This window comes from Lithobates pipiens, unplaced genomic scaffold (assembly GCF_037356315.1).
Source record: "Lithobates pipiens isolate NorthernLeopardFrog02 unplaced genomic scaffold, aLitPip1_a1.2 Scaffold_8, whole genome shotgun sequence".
NCBI classification, from domain to species: domain Eukaryota; kingdom Metazoa; phylum Chordata; class Amphibia; order Anura; family Ranidae; genus Lithobates; species Lithobates pipiens.
Genome location: NW_027507903.1, coordinates 53,453,502 through 53,473,586, shown reverse-complemented (window position 1 = coordinate 53,473,586; position 20,085 = coordinate 53,453,502). Strand labels below are relative to the sequence as shown.

General features: G+C 42.9%; 1 protein-coding gene across 1 annotated transcript in view; it reads right to left on the bottom strand.

Annotated features, from left to right (window-relative positions):
* IQGAP1 (IQ motif containing GTPase activating protein 1) overlaps positions 1-20,085 on the bottom strand; it is a 275,070-nt gene that overhangs the window by 59,685 nt on the left and 195,300 nt on the right. Inside the window, exons 17-22 of the mRNA XM_077473422.1 lie at positions 14,914-15,081; positions 14,456-14,598; positions 8,109-8,279; positions 1,959-2,042; positions 1,761-1,832; positions 1,610-1,679 (exon numbers count right to left, since the gene is read on the bottom strand). Of these exons, the coding sequence (XP_077329548.1) occupies positions 1,610-1,679; positions 1,761-1,832; positions 1,959-2,042; positions 8,109-8,279; positions 14,456-14,598; positions 14,914-15,081 (708 nt within the window). The remainder of the gene's footprint in view (positions 1-1,609; positions 1,680-1,760; positions 1,833-1,958; positions 2,043-8,108; positions 8,280-14,455; positions 14,599-14,913; positions 15,082-20,085) is intronic.

The window sequence follows — 20,085 nt, the reverse complement described above, 5'->3', positions numbered from 1 at the left end:
AAAAGCACGGCAGAAACACATAAAAAAAAAACTGCATAGATGTGTACCGAGCCCTAATGCTGACCACACAGATCAATTTTCAGATGAGAATATTCAGATGAAAAATCTTTGTACATTCGCTAAATGAAAGAATTTTGTTTGAAATTTTCACTTGTTTTTAACATTCTGTTTTTAAAATGAATGTTATTTCTGAACGAAAACCACATATACCGTCTGAAAATTCCTTTAACTAAAAAGTTTTCTATTTCCAAATTTTCCGTCACTGTGGTTGAAAATGAACGTTAATTTGACCCACTTTTTTTTTTTTAAAGGTTATTAATCGATTAATCGAAACAATAATCGACCAACTAATCGATTATGAAAATAATCGTTAGTTGCAGCCCTAATTTTATTTTAGATGCCACCATTATGCTTCTTTCGGTAGATGCTATTGCAGCCAAACTGTTATCCATCTTGACATAGCACCAAAGAAAAGGTCATGTGATTTCTCATCACCAGCCATTGGGATGGGTCTTGTGGCTGCTAATCTGATAATTTTTTAATCCAATAGTGAGGTATGATTTCAGAGAAATGTGAAAGACTTATTAAATGGATAGCACAGTGGCTAAGGCCCCTTTTCACACCTGTACGACCTTAAAGTCACACGACTTTGCTGCACGACTTGAAGCAATGCCTGTGTAATCTTGAAGTCTATGAACCTCAAGTCACATCAAAGATGGACGAGTGCAGGGACTACTTTGAAGTTGCTGCGACAAGAAGTCACACATATATGAACGTTACTCATTGGGAATCATATGGTACGACTTGTCAAGCGACTTAGCAGTCCCAAGTCCCACAAGTGTGAAAGGGGCCTGAGTGGTTAGCACTTCTGCCTTGCAGCCATGGGATCCCTGAGGTGTTCGGTCAGGACATTATCTGCATGTTCTCCCTGTACTTGTGCGAGTTTCCGCTGGGTCCTCTTGGTTTCTTCCCACACTCCAAAAACATGCTGGTAGGTTAAATAATTCATGACTAAATTGGCCCTAGTATGCATGTGTATGCTCTGCTATACAGAGTCCTTAGATTGTAACCTTCTTGACGGCAGGGACCGATATATTTGTGGCACCGGAGGGGGGGGGGGGATCAGATGAGCGGAACTTCCACTTTAGGGTGGAGAACCGCTTTAAAAATTAAAAAAGTCAGCAGCTTCAAATACTGTAGCTGCCGACTTTTAATAAACATGCACTTATCATTCCAGGGATCCAGCGCTATGCTGCGCTCACCCAGGCCTGTTCTTTGCCAATTTTTGGTTCAACTTGGATGTAGGAAGCCAGCTGGTACTATCTGGGAGCTTCCCACTGCTCATGCGTGAGTAGCACTGAGCTTTCTTAATGAACCTGCAGGATGTTGGGACCTGTGACATGTCCCAGGAGGCTGCAGGGAGGGGAGAGGGCAAACTTATGCTCAGGTAACCTAGTGGAGCGAGTTCTTGTCAGAAATAAGTGTTCATTCCAAAATAAAAAAAAAAAAGCAAAAAAAAAAAAAACATCCAAGAGTAGTAGAGGAAGGAGGGAGAAAAGAGGAACTCAGCCCTTCAGATGAAATTCCACTTTAGATATATTGTACTCACTCAAGGTTTTGTAGTCATCTCGTGCTTTGTTGGCTCGGATGAAGGCTTGGATTTTCACAATATCATTCATCTGCAGAGAAGAGAGTCAGGCATTTAGTAATGTGTTCATACCGCAGTACATGGGACATATAGAACAGGTCAAGGCTCTTACGTGGTCTCTGAAGTACTTTAGTCTATCTCTGTAGCGCTTCCTGGCCTGATACATTCTTGTGTAGGATTGAATCTAGAATACAATTGAAAACAGGTTACAGATTTATTTTGAAAATTATCACAAAGAAATACAAGGCGCATATCTCAATACTTGACATGCACAACTAGCATCACAACAGCAAGACAAATGTTCCAATACCTTGACAACTTCATCGCTGTGATCGTTCAGATACCGCAGGCGATCCCTGAATGCCTTTCTCTGCTTCTGTCCTCTGTAATGGGACTGCAAACAAACAGAAATGTCTAAGAAAAAGCGTGAAATGATGAACATAGGAAGACTAAAATAATCCCGTCAGAGTATGAATTGGGGGTACAGGGTTGGCCAGAACTACAGAATAAAAAAGTGCTTGTGTGTGCTCATTTTAGATGAGTGCAAAATAAGCAAATTGTGTGACCAGGCTTTGGGGAAATCAGAATTCCAGGGTACATCACTAAATGATCACCAGCAGAGGAAGGAGGTCCAGATTCTAATATATAGACCAGGCATATGCAATTGGCGGACCTCCAGCTGTTGCAGAACTACAATTCCCATGAGGCATAGCAAGACTCTTAGAGCCACAAGCATGACAGTCAGAGGCATGATGGGATTTGTAGTTTAGCAACAGCTGGAGGTCCGCTAATTGCATATCCCTGATATAGACCAACCATTCTCTACCAGTGTTCTGTGAAACTCTGGGGTTCCTCCAGAGCTGCCTCTCTCAACCTTTTTGCCCCAGAGGAACCCTTTAAATAATTTTGTCTAAGGGAATCCCTGCTAAAACTAGCTCATTGTTGGTCAGTGGGTAAAATGCCCCTTACATGGTGGTGTGTGAAGGATGCCCCCATTACAGTAGTGGTCAGGATGCAATCTCTACAGACAGATAAAAAGATCATTGGCTTTATTGCAGCTGGTTCTGCCAAGTGACGCTGGCCCCAGAACTATGTAGGCACTACCAATGGGAAATCAGTCAGAACTACAGGAACACCTAGGAAGAACATCTCTGGAGGAACCCTGGTCAAGAATGACTGCTCCAGAGGTTGCTAGGGGTTCCTTGAGCTGCATCTGATTGACCACTCATTTCATTGTCCCTGCATTGCTCTTGGCCGATGCCACCTGGCAGAGCCAGCTGCAGGACACCAATGATCTTTTTATCTGTCTGCAAGGCTGGCATTTGGACCACCACTGTAGGGGGGCATTCTTTCCACTGGCCACCAACATAATGTGGAACTTTAATATGACCCCTAATTGGGGTTAATAGAGGTTCCCAAAGAGCTAAAAATTATTTTAAGGGTTCCTCTGATGAAAAAACACAGAGAAACGGTGATATCTATACTTAGTTAGACCCCATTTTGAACACCGAGTCCAGTTCTGGAGACCTAGTGTAAAAAAATATGTTGATAAGACAGAGTGAGTCCAAATATGGGCTACCAAAAAATGGACTGAGGGACAAAATATCTAAGTAGAAATTGCAGGAACTTAATATGTACACAGTCATGAGAAAGGAATGGAGAGGGGAACATGACTGAAAAATTTGAATACATTAAGGGTGTTAAGAAGGTTCACGAGGGCAGCCTTTTCAACATAAAACTAAGCTCAAGAATATATAACCTTAAACTAGCAGGAAAAAAGTTCAATGGTAGCATTAGAGATTATTATTTTATCAAAAGAGTAGTGAATGCATGAGACTTTCAGTAGTAGTAGTGAATCGGTCAACAGCAAGTAAATTTATATATGCTCGGGCTAAACATGTTATTCCAAGGCATAGGCTGTACTAAGGCAGGCCATACATGGTGCGAATTTCTGTGGTTGCAGGAAAGAAATTTGCACAATTCCCCCATCACAGACCCCTCCTGTCGAGCAATTGCCCGTCCCCGGCAGGGGGGCGGGGAAAGCCATCTCCACCAGTGGAAGACCGTGACATGCTAGCACCTATTGCAGCCATTAGCAATAATCGCAAGTGAATCCGACAGGCTGGTTTGTACCCAATTTGGTACATTCAACCTGCCCACACATGGCTCAAATCTCGGCTGGTTCCTACCGTCTATGGCCGGCCTAACACAAGCATTTTTAGCACAGCTATCCCACCCCTGCTGTGCTGTTGTGTTCTGACAGGGGAAAGGCCCCCTCTGTCAGCACTGATTGGATGCAAGTCAGATGCTTGTTTTCCAGCATGCCCTCTTCTGTCGCACAGGGAACTGTACACACGGACTGAAAGTCCTGTTGAACCAAGTGTTTGCGGTCGACTTCCAGCCTGTGTGTAATGTACCTAGCATAAGAACTGCATTTTTTTTAACTGTGTATCCTGCAATATGCCCCATAAGTCATTAATGCTAGATTAACCAGTTATGAACAGCAAAGGGGCAATTATATTTTCATGGCTACAATCACACATTTCTTCCACACTAAGAAAATGACAAAAAAAAAAAAAAGTTAAGTATAGCCAAAGCTTTCTCGACTATACTTCTATGGATCACAGAAGTGCAGTTAGTGTTCCATTTGTGACCCGTTTTCAGCAGACAGCAGGCAGAAGTCCGCTGCTGGTTGAGGTCACCATATGGTCTGGATCCACCCAGAAGCCTGGATCGACACCTGGCTCAGACAGTCAGCAATCCACTAAGAGCCTGAGCCAGCCCCTCTCGCCCCCTCCACAGACCAGGTGTTCCAGTTAGTGCTGGAGAGGGAAAGCAGAGAGAAGCTGACTAACAGAGTGGAGGGAGAGAACTGAGAGACCTGCGGTGTTTGATTGCTCAGTTCTCACTACAGAGCCAGCGGGGGGATCGATGCATCCACCTAGGTCAGTATAAATGTATTTTTTTGGGAAGCCATATTTCTCTTTTAAAACAGTAAACATTTTTACTAACACTCCCAAAAATGATGTAAAAAAGCAGCAAAAATAAAGAAAGTTGCCCATGGAAAATTCATCTTGCAGCTATAAACTAGTTTTATTGCATTGTAATATCTCAGAATCATGAAAATACTTTCCTCATGCTGATCATTATATTTATTGTGTATGATATTTATGTTGCATACTGAGCATTGTTTTTGCTCCAACAGGAGGTGTTCAGAACTTGATTTATTGGTGGGCTCTCCGTACCCGACGCCAACACTGGTGATAACTCACTTAGGAAACAAAGACTGATGGGCTAAAAAGTGATCACAATTCACTCTGTAAAGAAAACCTTGTCCGCTTTTTTAATACCATCTCTTTAACCTGCCTATTATTTTGGATTAAGTGGCTGTTTAAGTTTCATTTTAGCCTTTATAGCTGCAGCAAATGGTGACATCTGTGAATTAATAGAATCTATTAGACATAAAATGTGTACTGATGCAGCCTATGAGATTGACCTCTTGTATTTTGTTTGCTGACAGTTCTTGCTGTCCTTGAATCCTCCACATACTTCCCTCGAGCACAAACCTCCTACACGTGAATAGAAGGTGAGGCCTTGAGCACCGTCAATACCAAACAAAGGTGTATACAACTGTTTGAAGATGTTCCCGTCTTACCAGATTTATTTACTGTCCAGATCCTTATAGGACAGATATGTAAAACTCCAAGAGGAGTGCAAACTACATAGAAAAAAAAACGCCAAAAAAAACGCCAAAAAAAACGCCAAAAAAAAGGGAGGGGGGGGGGGGCACATTTGAATAACTAACTGCTGATGCATAAGCCAGCACTTGATGGTTATGGTCTGAATTATGAAATCGTCATTTTCTGTATTAAATTATTGTATTCTGCACAAGGAAGAAGAAAAAAAGAAGAAGCAGAAGAAGAAGAAGCAGAAGAAGCAGAAGAAGAAGAAGAAGAAGCAGAAGAAGAAGCAGAAGAAGAAGAGATTATGAATTGCTTTAAGGCCTCCTCCCTGACTCTTGTTTGTGAAATTGACAGGTACCTGCTCCCACTTCTGTTCTGGACTCCTTAGGCGATCAGAAGTAAAAGATCTCCCTCCTACCGGACCTAGAAGACTTCAGGGACCAGTCACGGAGCGCAGCATCGCTCCCGCATGCGCAGTGGGCACCCGGCAGTGAAGCTACAACCTGTTACAGCTCGGTGCCCATAATAGAGATGCCGGTGCCACAGAGGGAGGGCACGGGGAGAACACAGCACGGGTGAGGGCATCCCTGGATCATGGGACAGATGAGTGGCTGTTTACTGAAGTCAGCAGCTACACTTTTTGTAGCTGCTGATTCTTAACAAAAATATGACTGGAACCCCTCTTTAAATGCAAGATCATGTTCACAAGCTTAGCTTTGACTACTCTGAATTTATTGACAATATACATTGGTTTAAAAAACAAACCAAAAAAAAAAGTTCTATGCAATTACGTATTCTTAACTCAGATTAGCATCTTCCATTGCTCTCAATCTTCTCCAAATTCCTTTTTTTGTGCTGCTGCTGCGATCTGACATAATGTTAGAGGGTGGCTATGTTCGTTCTCTATGGTCCCACTGTATGTTGGAGTGTAGCTTCCTCTGATTACTGGGCCATTAAATCTGAACTACTAGAATTCAACCACTTTGTAAAATGTGCTGGATTACTAGCAGTTAAGTCCAATAAGGCGCATGCCACCTTGTGGACTTATCTCTTTACTTGACATTTTTACTGAGCGCCCCGAGCATAGCTATTGCTATAATTCTGGCACTCCGAAAACTGAGCCCCCTGGTCTCAGCTTCTGTAGCTGCAGTCGCATGCAGCCACTGTGCCTGTCTGCCGCTCCCCTCCTCTTGCCCAATTACATAGCGCTTTGTATTACGCAGACTCATAAAATACAAAGGCTTCTGTGAATGGACAGCAGAAAGGAGGGGAGAGTCAGGCAGCGTCTCTCCTGTCAGAGCCCCGGGTAAAACTGTCAGATGTAAATTAAATAGATGATGGCACCTTGTTGGACTTAATTCTTAGCATGCCAGCACATTTTATAAACGGAATTCTTGGACTTTAGCTTTAAAGTAGTAGATGTGTATAAATAATTTGAGAACAAGGATATCGTTTAGTAGAGGTCGACCGATATGGGTTTTTCTCTGGCCGATGCCGATATTTAGAAATCATGGTGGCCGATAGCCGATATATAATGCCGATTTTTTTGGGCCGATATGTTAGGCCGATTTTATTTTATTTTATTTATTTATTTTTAATCCCCCTTGATCTAACACACCTTTCCCACTGGGGCGTTTTTTAAGGCGCTTTTGGGCTAAAAATAGCGCCTGTAAAGTGCCTGCAAAATGGCTCCCCTGCAGTCTGTGTGAAAGACCGAGTGCTTTCACACTGAGGCGATGCGCTGGCAGGATCTTAAAAAAAAAAGTCCTGCAAGCAGCACGTTTGGAGTGGTGTATACCGCTCCTCCACCACTCCTGCCCATTGATATGAATGGGCACCACTCCCGAAGCGCATGCAATGCGATGCGATTTGGCAGCGGTGCTTCATGGGCGCATTTAACCTCTTCCTTGGCCGCTAGCTGGGTTATATGTGCCCCACTAGCAGCCAAATAGCACCGCTAAAATGATGGTAAAGCGCCGCTAAAACTTGCGTTTTACCATCAACGTCTGCCCGCTCCAATGTGAAAGCAGCCTTCATTAGTGATACAGAAAATTTCTTACACTTAAACATTTATTAAACAAAACAAACCTCCAATCAGTTTACTTGTATGTATGATCTAGATTAAAAAAAAAAAAAAAAAACCTATATATTAAATAAAAACGGTTAGTCAAAACATTTGGACAAAAAAAAAAAAAAAATGGACTAACTTTACTGTTTTTATTTTATTTTTATTTTTTAAATGGTGTCTTTTTTTCCCAAAAAAATGCATTTGAAAGACCTCTGTGCAAATGCCGTGTGACATAAAATATTGCAACAACCGCTATTTTATTCCCTAGGATCTCTGCTAAAAAAATATATATAATTTTTGGGGGTCTAAGTGATTTTCTGGCAGAAAATACAGGATTTTTACTTGTAAGCAACAAGTGTCAGAATAGTATTTAAATGGTTAAACTGAGAACTTCTACACAGAGATGACTTAATTCATTCAGTGTAAACATTGTAACATTTAGTTCTTTTCTTGGCAGTCTGCCCAGAGAGGAGGAAAGTGTTGCTATGACAACTCAGCAACTCACACTGACTTCTTACAGAAGTCATTTCAAAGTCCCGCTGTAGAATCGGCTTTTTATCAGCAGAATCGGCCGATGCCGATTATTTAAAAAACGGCAAATATCGGCCGATATATCGGTCGACCTCTATCGTTTAGTATCACTTTAAATCGTGCAGAGACCACAGGCAGTCCTGAAAAAGCCAGACATGCCTCGTAAAGCAGAACTTACCTGAATACAGGTTATAGCAGGGACCTGTCCCCTTAAGAATTTCATTCTATCGCTAAACTGCCTGCGTACGAGATATCCACGACACCGGGCCTGCAGTTTAGTAATAAGGTTTTCATTGGCGAGCCATAGTTGTTCCCGGTTATATGCAGCTGAAACACCCGAAATGGTACTCTGTAAAAGGCAAATATATGCAAATGATCAGTAAAACAGAATTTCTGTATATGTATTAGCTTTGTCAATCTTTTTTATGTAATGAGAGAAATTAAATGTAGCCACCTACATAGGCTAAGCTTCTCTGCTTTAAGAAATAATAGTTTTGTCAGACTATTGGTAGATGATATTATATTGACTGCGATCAGTCTCTGCATGTCTAAAGAAATAAAACATTTTTTTTTCAATAGGCAAGTCTGTTTGGCAATTTTTAGAAATGACTCTCACTAAAGCCCCATACACACCATTAGATTTTCTGCTGATTTTTGTCTTCAGATTTACCAAAATCATGTACTACAAGGGCCTTCCTGATTGGATACAAATTTAAACTCTTAAGGTTTGACTACATATTATATGGTTTTGGTAAATCTGAAGACAAAAAGCTGCAGGAAATCTAATAGTGTGTATGGGGTCTAAGGCTGGACATACATTATACAATTTTCTTGTACAAATTTTCTTAGCCCCTGTACACAGGGTCGGAGATTTCGACAACCAAATCTGTCGGATTTTGCCCGTCGGATCTTGTCCGAAACTGTTGCATACACACGGTCGGACTAAGTTGTGGAAAAATCCGATCATTCAGAACGTGATTACGTAATTTCGTTACAATGGGACTACGCTCAGGCTAGTAGCCACTAGCTTTGATGTAGGAATTTGATCTGAGCATGCGTGGCACTTGGTCCGATCAAAATTCTCTACACATGATCGGAGTATGTCCAATCGAACCAGTTGGTCGGAAAATATTTCCAACAAGTTGGAAAATTGGGTCCGACGGATATTCCGACGGAATCAATCCGATGCATACCACACACAGTCGGATTATCCGACAACACGGTCCGATAGGACACATTCCGACGGATTCTCCGACCGTGTGTACAAGGGCTTAGATTATTTACCAAAACCATATAAAAATGAATTCAAACCTAAATACTTTCAATTTGTATAGAATTAGGCAGGCCTTTGCACTACATAGTTGAAGGTACATCTAAAGAAAATTTAACAAGAAAATGTTAGTGTATGGCCAAGTTAATTTTAATCAATCACTTGCTGCATTTTTAAATGACCCCCCACACCAAATCTGACATATTCTGGCGAGCCCAGACAAAGGGCAATGGTACTCCGCAAACATAACTCTGTTCAACAATGGCCAGCAATGCTATGGTAAGCTCTTACCAAAGCAATAAAGGGTACCAAACAAAAAGGTACTGTACTTCAACCACTGTCAGATTTTAATTGCTGTTTGTGCCCCTGTTATCACTATTAAAAAAAAAAAAACCCAAGCCACTGCTCCAGGTGAGTATTGTTATCCAAAAGGCTGGATGGACTGGGTGCTAGTCCTGACTCGTGTCCAAAAGCATGGGATCAAAAGACAATAAATTGGCTGCACACCATCGCCAATCCCAACAGATTTATTGAACATGTAATGAACTGCCACCAGGACAAGGACATAGATGAGGATGGAGGCGACGCGTTTCACACTGACCTTGTGCTTCAAGGTTAGTGTGAAACGTGTCACCTCCATCCTCGTCTGTGTCCCTATAAATCTGTTGGATTGGCGATGGCCTGCAGCCAATTTCTTTTCCTTTGATCATCAGTATTTACCAGAATGAAAGTGATGGTCAATCCAAAATTCTGACCTGCCATGAGAAGACGAATAGAGGGGAAGTCTTCCAAAGGGGTTACTTGTTACCGTGAAAACTGTCTAGGGGCATGTTCCAATTCAACCGTACAATCTTTGTACATAGTTTAGATTTACCAAAATTATGTATAACGACCTACCCAAACAATTTATATCCAGTCCTGCACTGCATAGTTGTTGGTAGATCTAAAGGAGATTGTACATTGAGACCATCGTGTGTGTGTGTGTGTGTGTGCGCGTGAGGGCATCCTTACATTGGAAAGATATTCATTCACATTTTGCTGCGTCTACACAACAGAAAGTGAAGAGAAATGGCCAAAGATTGCCAAAAATTTATTGTATCCAAAATAAAAAAAAAACTAAATTGCTGAGCACAGTGTGCAACTTGTCATTTCCTTAGAACAGGGGTCGCAAAGTACCGATTACAAATGTCCTGAAAGGCAGGGCCGATCCTGGGTAGGTGTGTGGGCTGCACCGTACAGCAGCTGTAAGCTTTCTCCCTCGGTCTCCTGTGTCCTCTCCCCCGCATACTGCTGCAGCCCAGCGCGCATAGCAAAGGAAACACAGACACAGCACAGGGGAGCAGAGAGAACAGTGCGGAGGGAGGATCCGCCAATCGCCCCGCCCACCTAGGCACTGCTGCTCAACCAGAGCTGTGCTCCCTCAGAGGCTGTGCCCAGCCTGGAACCAGGATGCGGCTGCCACCTCATGGCAGGAGATTGTGGCGCTCGATATGCCTGTCTTAAACCAGAACCTGACAGGAGGAGAGAACTCGGGAGGCAGAAGATCAGGCCGCAAGCTGACTGCCATGAAGAGAGGTAAGTGAGCCATCACAGAGGCTGAGCAAGGGCTTTAGTGGAGTGACTTGGAAGAAGGGTTATTTGTGGAGTGTGAGGGGTTGTTTGTGGAGTGTAGGGGGTAATGCTAGGGGTTAATAATGAGTCCACTGACAACAGTGCTTGGGGTTAATAACGTGTCCGCTGACAACAGTGCTGGGGGGTAATAGTGCATCCGCTGACCCTAGTGCTGGGGGTTAATAATGTGTCCGCTGACACCAGTGCTGGGGGTTAATAATGTGTCCGCTGACACCAGTGCTGGGGGTTAATAATGTGTCCGCTGACACCAGTGCTGGGGGTTAATAATGTGTCCGCTGACACCAGTGCTGGGGGTTAATAATGTGTCCGCTGACACCAGTGCTGGGGGTTAATAATGTGTCCGATGAAACCAGTGCTAGGTGTTCAATAGTGTGTCTGCTGACACCAGTTCTTGGGGTTAATAGTGCATTTACTTACACCAGTGCTGGGGATTAATAGTGCGTCCGCTGACACCAGTGCTGGGGGTTAATAGTGCGTCCGCTGACACCAGTGCCTGGGGTTAATAGTGCTTCCGCTGACACCAGTGCTGGGGGTTAATAATGTGTCCACTGACACCAGTGCTGGGGGTTAATAATGTGTCCACTGACACCAGTGCTGGGGGTTAATAATGTGTCCACTGACACCAGTGCTGGGGGTTAATAATGTGTCCACTGACACCAGTGCTGGGGGTTAATAATGTGTCCACTGACACCAGTGCTGGGGGTTAATAATGTGTCCACTGACACCAGTGCTGGGGGTTAATAATGTGTCCACTGACACCAGTGCTGGGGGTTAATAATGTGTCCACTGACACCAGTGCTGGGGGTTAATAATGTGTCCACTGACACCAGTGCTGGGGGTTAATAATGTGTCCACTGACACCAGTGCTGGGGGTTAATAATGTGTCCACTGACACCAGTGCTGGGGGTTAATAGTGTATCCGCTGACACCAGTGCTGGGGGTTAATCGTGCGTCCATAGACACCAGTGTAGGTGTTAATAGTGCGTCTGTTGACACCATGTAGGGGGTTAATAGTGCGTCCGCTGACACCAGTGTAGGGGGTTAATAGTGTGTCCGCTGACACTAGTGCTTGGGGTTTAATATGGTGTCCGCTGACACCAGTGTGGTTGTTTTTTTTTTTTTGAAAGTTTGCATGCGGCCCCCATGGGATATGAAAACTTGTCATGTGGCCTTCAAGTAATTTGAGTTTCAGACGCCTGCCTTAGAATGTTCTCTGCATAACGCTGAATAGAACACTCTGGGATAGGAAGAGAGCCCAGTTCTCCACTCATGGAGCCCAGAGAACTTCGAGCTGGAGGGGACAGATTCTGCATGCATCTAGGCAAGTATAATTCAAAAAAATTAAAAAAAACATAACTTCTAATTCTAAGGTTTTAGAACCACTTTAAAATGATAGTCGACCCAATGCTCATTGTCTTTAACGCACCCCAAAAATATACTCTGAACACTCAAAGAACAAGTGTACATTTGTCGTAAAAAAAATAAAAAATAAAAAACTTAATTGCCCTTCCCTCCACCTAAAGAGCTCATTAGAACAGGATAGCTCATATCACATTCTGTTGCCGCCTTCTCTCTCAAAGGTGTTATTTACACCAGTGTACCAAACCATAAACCCGTGTGTTTAGGTGAAGATGGCCCGCCATTGATTGGTACGCCTGTGTGAATAAGGCCTGACACTGGTTTGCTGTAAAGCTGCACATTGCATATGCTAGAATGCAGGAAGGCAGAAAGGGAATGGGCACAGAAGATAGCTGCTTCACTTAGCATGTTCATGAAAGTGAACACAGGCATAGATTTTTTATTTCCATGGTAAATCTCCTTCTGCAGACTAGTGCATGAACCAGGATACTTTAACTACATGAAACTGATGTTTAAATAGAAAAGAAGAACTGGGTGGAGTAGGGCATATGTGCAGTAAATATGTGCTAGACCAGCCTTTTCCAACCAGAATTCCTCCAGAGGCTGCTTGGGGTTCCTTGAGCAATTTCTGCCTCTCAGATAAGTAATAGCTGATGTCAACAATCTTTTCAGCTATCTGTAAGGGGGTAATTCTTCCCAAAGACCCCAGGTGTAAGCAAAATTCTTCCCATTGATCATTACACTAATGTACCATATGTTGTAGCTATTGTAATTGTCCCCGAGACCAGCAAGTTATTTCAAGGGTTCCTCCACGTTAACAAAATGGAAAAAGGCTGTGCTAGACCATGGAGGGCAAAGCAATAGGTTTACTCTAAGGCCAGTTCAGTTATCAGATGCATATACTTACCCTTCAGGGCCATCTTTAATATTGATGGGAGCCATGGCAAACATTTTCTTGCCCCCCATGCAATTTCTCTCTCCACCTCAACATACCAAAAAAAATATAAAATACTACCCCCATCATTACACAGGATCCCCCTCCCCCATACTACCCCCATTATTACACTTGACCCCCTTCCCCATACTACCTCTATCGCTACATAGGACTCCCCTCCAACATACTACCCCAATCATTACACAAGACTCCCTCCCCAATACTACTCCTATTATTACACAGGTCTCCCCCTACAGACCTCTGCCTTGTCCCCCTAGCAGTCTTACCTTGATAGTGACCAGCGGATGTCAGGCGAACACCAGGCAAACCCCCCCCCCCCCCCACACCCACACCCCATGAACCCTCCGGCAAAGATGTTCTTCAGTGGGCCGATGGTCTGTGACTTGTCTGGGAGTGACAAGTGCTCTCCCCGGACAAAGATTACCTTACTGAACTTGCAAATTACTGCATAGGCTGCAGACACAAAACCCAATCGCCAATGCCCCTAACATTCAATTCCACCCTTATCTCTTGAGTAATAGTCAGAGCCACTTAACTATTTCCAGGCAGTGCAGGCTCAGGGGGCAGCAGCTTTGGGCCCCATAACAATGACTGGGCCTAGGGCAGCTGCCCCTTTTGCCCTGAGTAAAAGACAGCCCTGCTTTTGTTCCCTGTGCAACCCTCTACTGGTCACCAGGAAGGATAACGGTGTGTACGCTCCAAGTTGCAACCTCAATCTTAGACAGGGATTAGGAATTTCTCCTTGCCCTTATGCAAAAAGATGGGTGCTTTGGCATGCAACAGAGCATTTACACTTGGGAGGGGTCACATACTCCCTATACCTGGAAGTTAGGGGTATCTTTCTTTGCTCCTGACGCTGAACTGAGTGGAGGAGATAGTGAAGGGAAGATGAGCATGTGTTGCTGGTGGAACCTACCTTTCACTAGTGCTGGTGTCCTGATATTTTAGCACTAAGCATCTCCACTGTAGAAAAATACTCCCACCCCTTAAAAGAAAAAAAAAATCCCCCGAGAGTTGTTCTGATCCGGCACAGATAGCAAATCCCCCTCTGTTCTCGTCTTACATACATGAAGCACATTACAAAAAGGTGAAGTGCCAACTTCTAGAATTCCAGATATTTATAGGTAAAATAAGATGATGAATGTTTAGACCTAGATGGAATATATTGAAGTACATATCGGTTAAATTAGCAAACACCATATTTGACGACACTTTGTTTTAAAATGATGGATGTTTTCATTAGAGACCATTTCCCTCACTAGTCATTAATATTATATGACAATAAGACACCTTTTTTTTTTCCACTTACCTGAATATCCTCTTTGGAGAGATGAGTATTGTTCTGTGTAAATCCTGGTGGCTCTTCCCATCCGCCTTCATTAGTATGCAGATTAAAATAATAGTGATAACCACCTTTCACCCAGTGCTGCACCCATTCGCTTCCATTCTCCCCTACAAGGCAAAGAGACATTTCAAAAGAGGGATGACTCTCATTACACACGTCATATAGATCAATGCAGTAATGGCTGACATTTCCCCCATTTGATGAATGTTCACCAATAATGCAAAGCACAGAACAACACAGCAGAAGTCATGCCTTTAGGTCATCTCCAAGTTCTACATTTGCGTAATCTTTCAAAGTAAGTTTATTTTTATTTGCTCTAAAGTAGTGTATGCCTCATTAATTTTATCAGTAATTGTATAAAGCTGTAGTTCCTAATTTGCTGGGAATGACATGCTTTCCTATTGTACTGGAAATCGTTCTACCTTGTGCGGCTTTATTCCTCTTCACTTCTGACAACTCGTTTTGATAGGTCTGAGCGCATTCTGCCGTCACGCCATACAGTCCAACATCTGGAGATCGCAGGGCGCTGAGCGTCTGGGTACTGTCCTCTCTTTCTACAGCCTCATTAATAGCCAAGATACCACGAGCAACTGGAATGAAGAAGAGCAATTCAGAAATATAACAATAAGACTAAAGTACAGAAATGTGGACATGCTTTCACATAAAAAAAAGAAAAAGGAGGAAATAAAGTCACTTTAAATAGATATCTCTGACCACTAATCAGAAGTGTTCATTTGCTAATTTTATATCCAATCTATTGAGGCATGTTGCTCTCCAGACAGAAAACCACATTGGATGTGAATAGATACAGAGCAAAGTGTTCCAGACAGTGCTTATTAGTTATGTTAAAGTCAGGGGTTGACAAATTTGCTTGGAATCTAGGAGCCAGCTAAAAAAGTTAGGAGCCAGGTCCGTGATGGCGATCTGGACCTGTCCCTGGCCTGACATGGAGACGAGTGAGGGGAAGATAGCCCCCAGCCCCCCTCCTGTCTCCAAGTCATTGCCCATAGCTCTTAGAGGGACATTTTATTTGTTTTATTTTTTTCAAATGATGATTTTCTTTTAAATTGCATTTTAGTGTAAATATGAGATGTGAGGTCTCTCTGACCCCAGATCTCATATATAAAAGAGGACCTGTCATGCTTTTTTCTATTACAAGGGATTTTTACACTCCTTGTAATAGGAATAAAAGTGACACACATTTTTTTTTAAAAGAACAGTGAAAAAAATAAAAACAAAAGTTAAAAGAAAGAAAAAATTTTTTTTTTTTAAATGCGCCCTGTCCCGCCAAGCTTGCGTGCAGAAGCGAACGCATATATGAAAGCAATGTTCAAACCACACATGTGAGGTATCGCTGCGATCGGTAGAGTAAGAGAAATAATTCTAGCCCCAGACCTTCTCTGTAACTCAAAAAGTGCAACCTGTAGAATTTTTTAAACGTCGCCTATGGAGATTTTAAAGGGTAAAAGTTTGTCGCCATTCCATGAGCGGGCGCAATTTTGAAGCGTGACATGTTTGGTATCAATTTACTCGGCGTAACATTATCTTTCACAATATAAAAAAAAATTGGGCTGACTTTACTGTTGTCTTTTTTTTTATTAAATAAATAATTTTTCCCCCAAAAAAGTGCGCTTGTAAGTCCGCTGTGCAAATATGGTGTGACAGACATTATTGCAACGACCACCATTTTACTCTCTAGGGTGTTAGAAAAAAAAAAAAGCGCGTGTGTGTATATATATATATATGTATATATATATATATATATATATATATATATATATATATATATATATATATATATGTTTAGGTGTTCTAAGTAAATGGAAGGAGATATCTCCATTAGCATTGCTGGTTGTAATTCCAACGGCCACCACAAGAGGGCGCCAGATTCCAGAAGGAATAGGATCACAGAAGGGAATAGGATCACAGAAGGCCTCAAAGCCGGGGGCTCAATTACCGGCCGCCGCCCGACGCAATCACGCCAGGGGGGGTCGCTAATTCTAGTCGCCAATGCGACCTGGCGCCTGGGTTTTGTCGAGCCCTGGTTAAAGCGATTGTAAACCTGCTTGGAAAAAAAAAAAAAAAACCTGCAAGATTAAGGCTTAATGTGCATACTAGCACATTATGAAATACTCACCTTATTTGAAGCCCTCTCAGGGGTGCCCCGTCAAAGCTGAGAGGGCTGATATCTTCTCCCATCCTCTCTTCTGGGAATTGGTACTTTATCGCTTTGAGTGGCCGGAGCCACGATGAGGTCATGAGCATGCGCACACCTTTTTCTAATCCAATTCACATTATATTTCAGTCACTTAGATATCTCAATTAATTAATTTACACTCACACATTCAATCATTCATCCTAGGGTGATGATCACTTTTGGTTCACATCAATGGTACATTGCACGCTCTGTCTGCCTCAGCTCCCGTGCCAGTTGACACTCCTGGCTACTTCCGTTGCCCGTGATTGCGCCTCTCGCCATTCCCGGACCCGTAGGTATGGGTACTTGATTTGGATACACTGTCCCTTTTCCCCCATTTTTTCTTATTTATTATACAAACCTGACTAATTGTTGGCACACCATTTTTCGTCCCACAGATATTCATCATATATCAGCTCCTGATGAGTGGCAATGTAGCCACGAAACGCGTAGGGCTTTAAATACTACAAACCACATCCAAACATGCAGTTTTACTAGACTCTGGAATGTTTTTACTTAATTCTATTGATTTTTTACTATGTGCAAAATTGCTTACACATGAAGTCAATGCTTTTGATGTATGAACTGTGGGATTGATGTTTTTGATGTGTAATACTTCAATATATTTACTACTTATGATGGATAATGGATTATACAATGCGTATCTTTGTGCCCTATGCTATACATTTAATCTATAGTTAATAAATCTACACCATTTGATTTTTGTTGCTCTTCTGCTTGTTGCTTCCAAAATCGCATGCTTCGTCAAAGTCCCAACCCTTTCTTTTTACCATGAGCATGCGCAGGAGCCCTCGGTTCCGGCAAAAAGTTTTGAAGTTCTGGCATGGCATGCCAGACCATCAGAGCGCATACGCCGCTGACGTCAGCGGCTGCATGCAGGGAGAATATCTCCTAAACCATGCAGGTTTAGGAGATATTATTTTACCTCCACGTAAGCCTTATCATAGGCTTACCTGTAGGTAAAAATAAGAAAGCGGGGTATACAACCACTTTAAACAGTGTCTGGGGAATTCAATAAAGTTCTAAAGACAGTTCTCTGGCTGTAGTGTCCTTAAAGTGGTTGTAAACCCAGTTAGTTCATGAAATTTGACCTAAACACATATATCTGTAGTGTTTACTTATCTCTCACCAAAGCTCTAAATGCCATTTCTTTCTGCTGCTTTGTTCCTCTTTTATCAGGAGAGTCACTTCTGACAAGTTCTTTGACACACGAGATAACAGCAGCTGAAATTTTGTGTCGGGGAGGGAGCTTGGAGGTAGATAAGCAGGGAGATTGTCTATTCAGACTACAGATCTGCATGTTCCTTTGTTCATCTGCCTATGTGGAGGGGGGGGGGGGGGGGGGGCGGTGTTGTGTTTCCACAATCAGGTCACACACAGTGTATGCCCAGAATCCCCAACCACTGCTGGAAGAGGAAGAAAGATTTCCAACTGTCCCCTCAAAATAACTCAACACACAGCCATTAATGTCTAAAGCGATGCAACAAAAAGGAGTACACCCTTAAGTGAAAATGTCCAAATTGTCAATATTGTGTGGCCACCATTATTTTCCATCACTGCCTTAATGGAGTTCACCAGAGCTTCACAGGTTGCCACTGGTGTCCTCTTCCACTCCTCCATGATGATATGACGGAGCTGGTGGATGTTAGAGATCTTGAGCTCCTACACCTTCCATTTGAGGATACCCCACAGATGCTCAATAGGGTTTAGGTCTGGGGATATGCTTGGCCAGTACATCACCTTTACCCGCAGCTTCTTTAGCAAGGCAGTGGATGTCTTGAAGGCGTGTTTGGGGTCGTTATGTTGGAAATCTGCCCTGAGACCCAGTCCCTGAAGGGAGGGGATCATGCTCTTGCACAGTACATGTTGGCATTCATAGTTCCCTCAATGAACTGTAGTTCCTTAGTGCAAGCAGCACTCATGTAGCCTCAGACTATGACAATCCCACACTATGCTCGACTGTAAGCAAGACACACTTGTCTTTTTACTCCTCACTTGGCTGCCGCCACACACGCTTTACACCCTCTGAACTAAATAAGTTTATCTTGGTCTCATTAGACCACAGGACATAGTTCCAGTAATCCATGTCCTTAGTCTGCTTGTCTTTAGCAAGCCGTTTGCAGGCTTCCTTGTACATCATCTTTAGAACAGGCTTCCTTCTGGGATGACAGCCATGCAGACCAATTTGATGCAGTGTGCGGCGTACGGTCTGAGCCCTGACAGGCTGACTCCCAACCCCTTCAACCTCTGCAGCAATGTTGGCAGCACTCATACGTCTATTTCTCAAAGACAACCTCTGGATATGATGCTGAGCACGTGCACTCAACTTCTTTGGTCGACCATGGAGAGGCCTGTTCTGAGTGGAACCTGTCCTGTTAAACCGCTGTATGGTCTTGGCCACCATGCTGCAGCTCAGTTTCAGGATCTTGGCAATCTTCTTATAGTCTAGGCCATCTTTATGTAGAGAAACAATTCTTTTTTTTCAGATCCTCAGAGTTCTTTGCCATGAGGTGCCATGTTAAACTTCCAGTGACCAGTATGAGAGAGTGAGAACGATATCAAAATTTAACACACCTGCTCCCCATTCACACCTGAGACCTTGTAACACTAACGAGTCACATGACACCGGGGAGGGAAAACGGCCAATTGTGTCCAATTTGGACATTTTCACTTAGGGGTGTACTCACTTTTGTTGCCAGCGGTTTAGACATTAATGGCTGTGTGTTGTGTTATTTTGAGGGGACAGCAAATTTACACTGTTATACAAGCTGTACACTCACTACTTTACATTGTAGCAAAGTGTCATTTCTTCAGTGTTGTCTCAGGAAAAGATAGAATAAAATATTTACAAAAATGTGAGGGGTGTACTCACTTTTGTGACATACTGTGTATGTAAAACTTATGTAGGAGGATTTGTTTCATTCCTGTGTATCATCTGAGGCTATTCACTTCATTGGGTATAGGAGAGGGTTTACAACCATTTTAAGAATGATCTGCATCTTATTCAGACAAACATCTGCACCAAAATCAGTAAAATTACCAACACATGAAGCAGAATCAGGTAGTTCTTACTATCACTTTGGCTGCAACAGACTCAAAGAAATACCACCGGTTTGCAGATTAGGAAAACTGGCGGTAATTAAGACAAACTATGATCTGGTGATACTCCATATTCTCATCGCACACGTTCTTGAACAGAGCTCTAGAGGATTTGGGTGCTGCAGCAACCACCAGCTGGAAAGTGGATCATGAAGGGCACATACAGGCAGATTAACGTACCTGTACGTTGCCCTTTAAGAGGCGGCTAGCTGGCACACGCCACCGGCAGTCCTGTGGACTAGATGTCCTGAAAGGATACCCGCAATCGTCTCGCGGA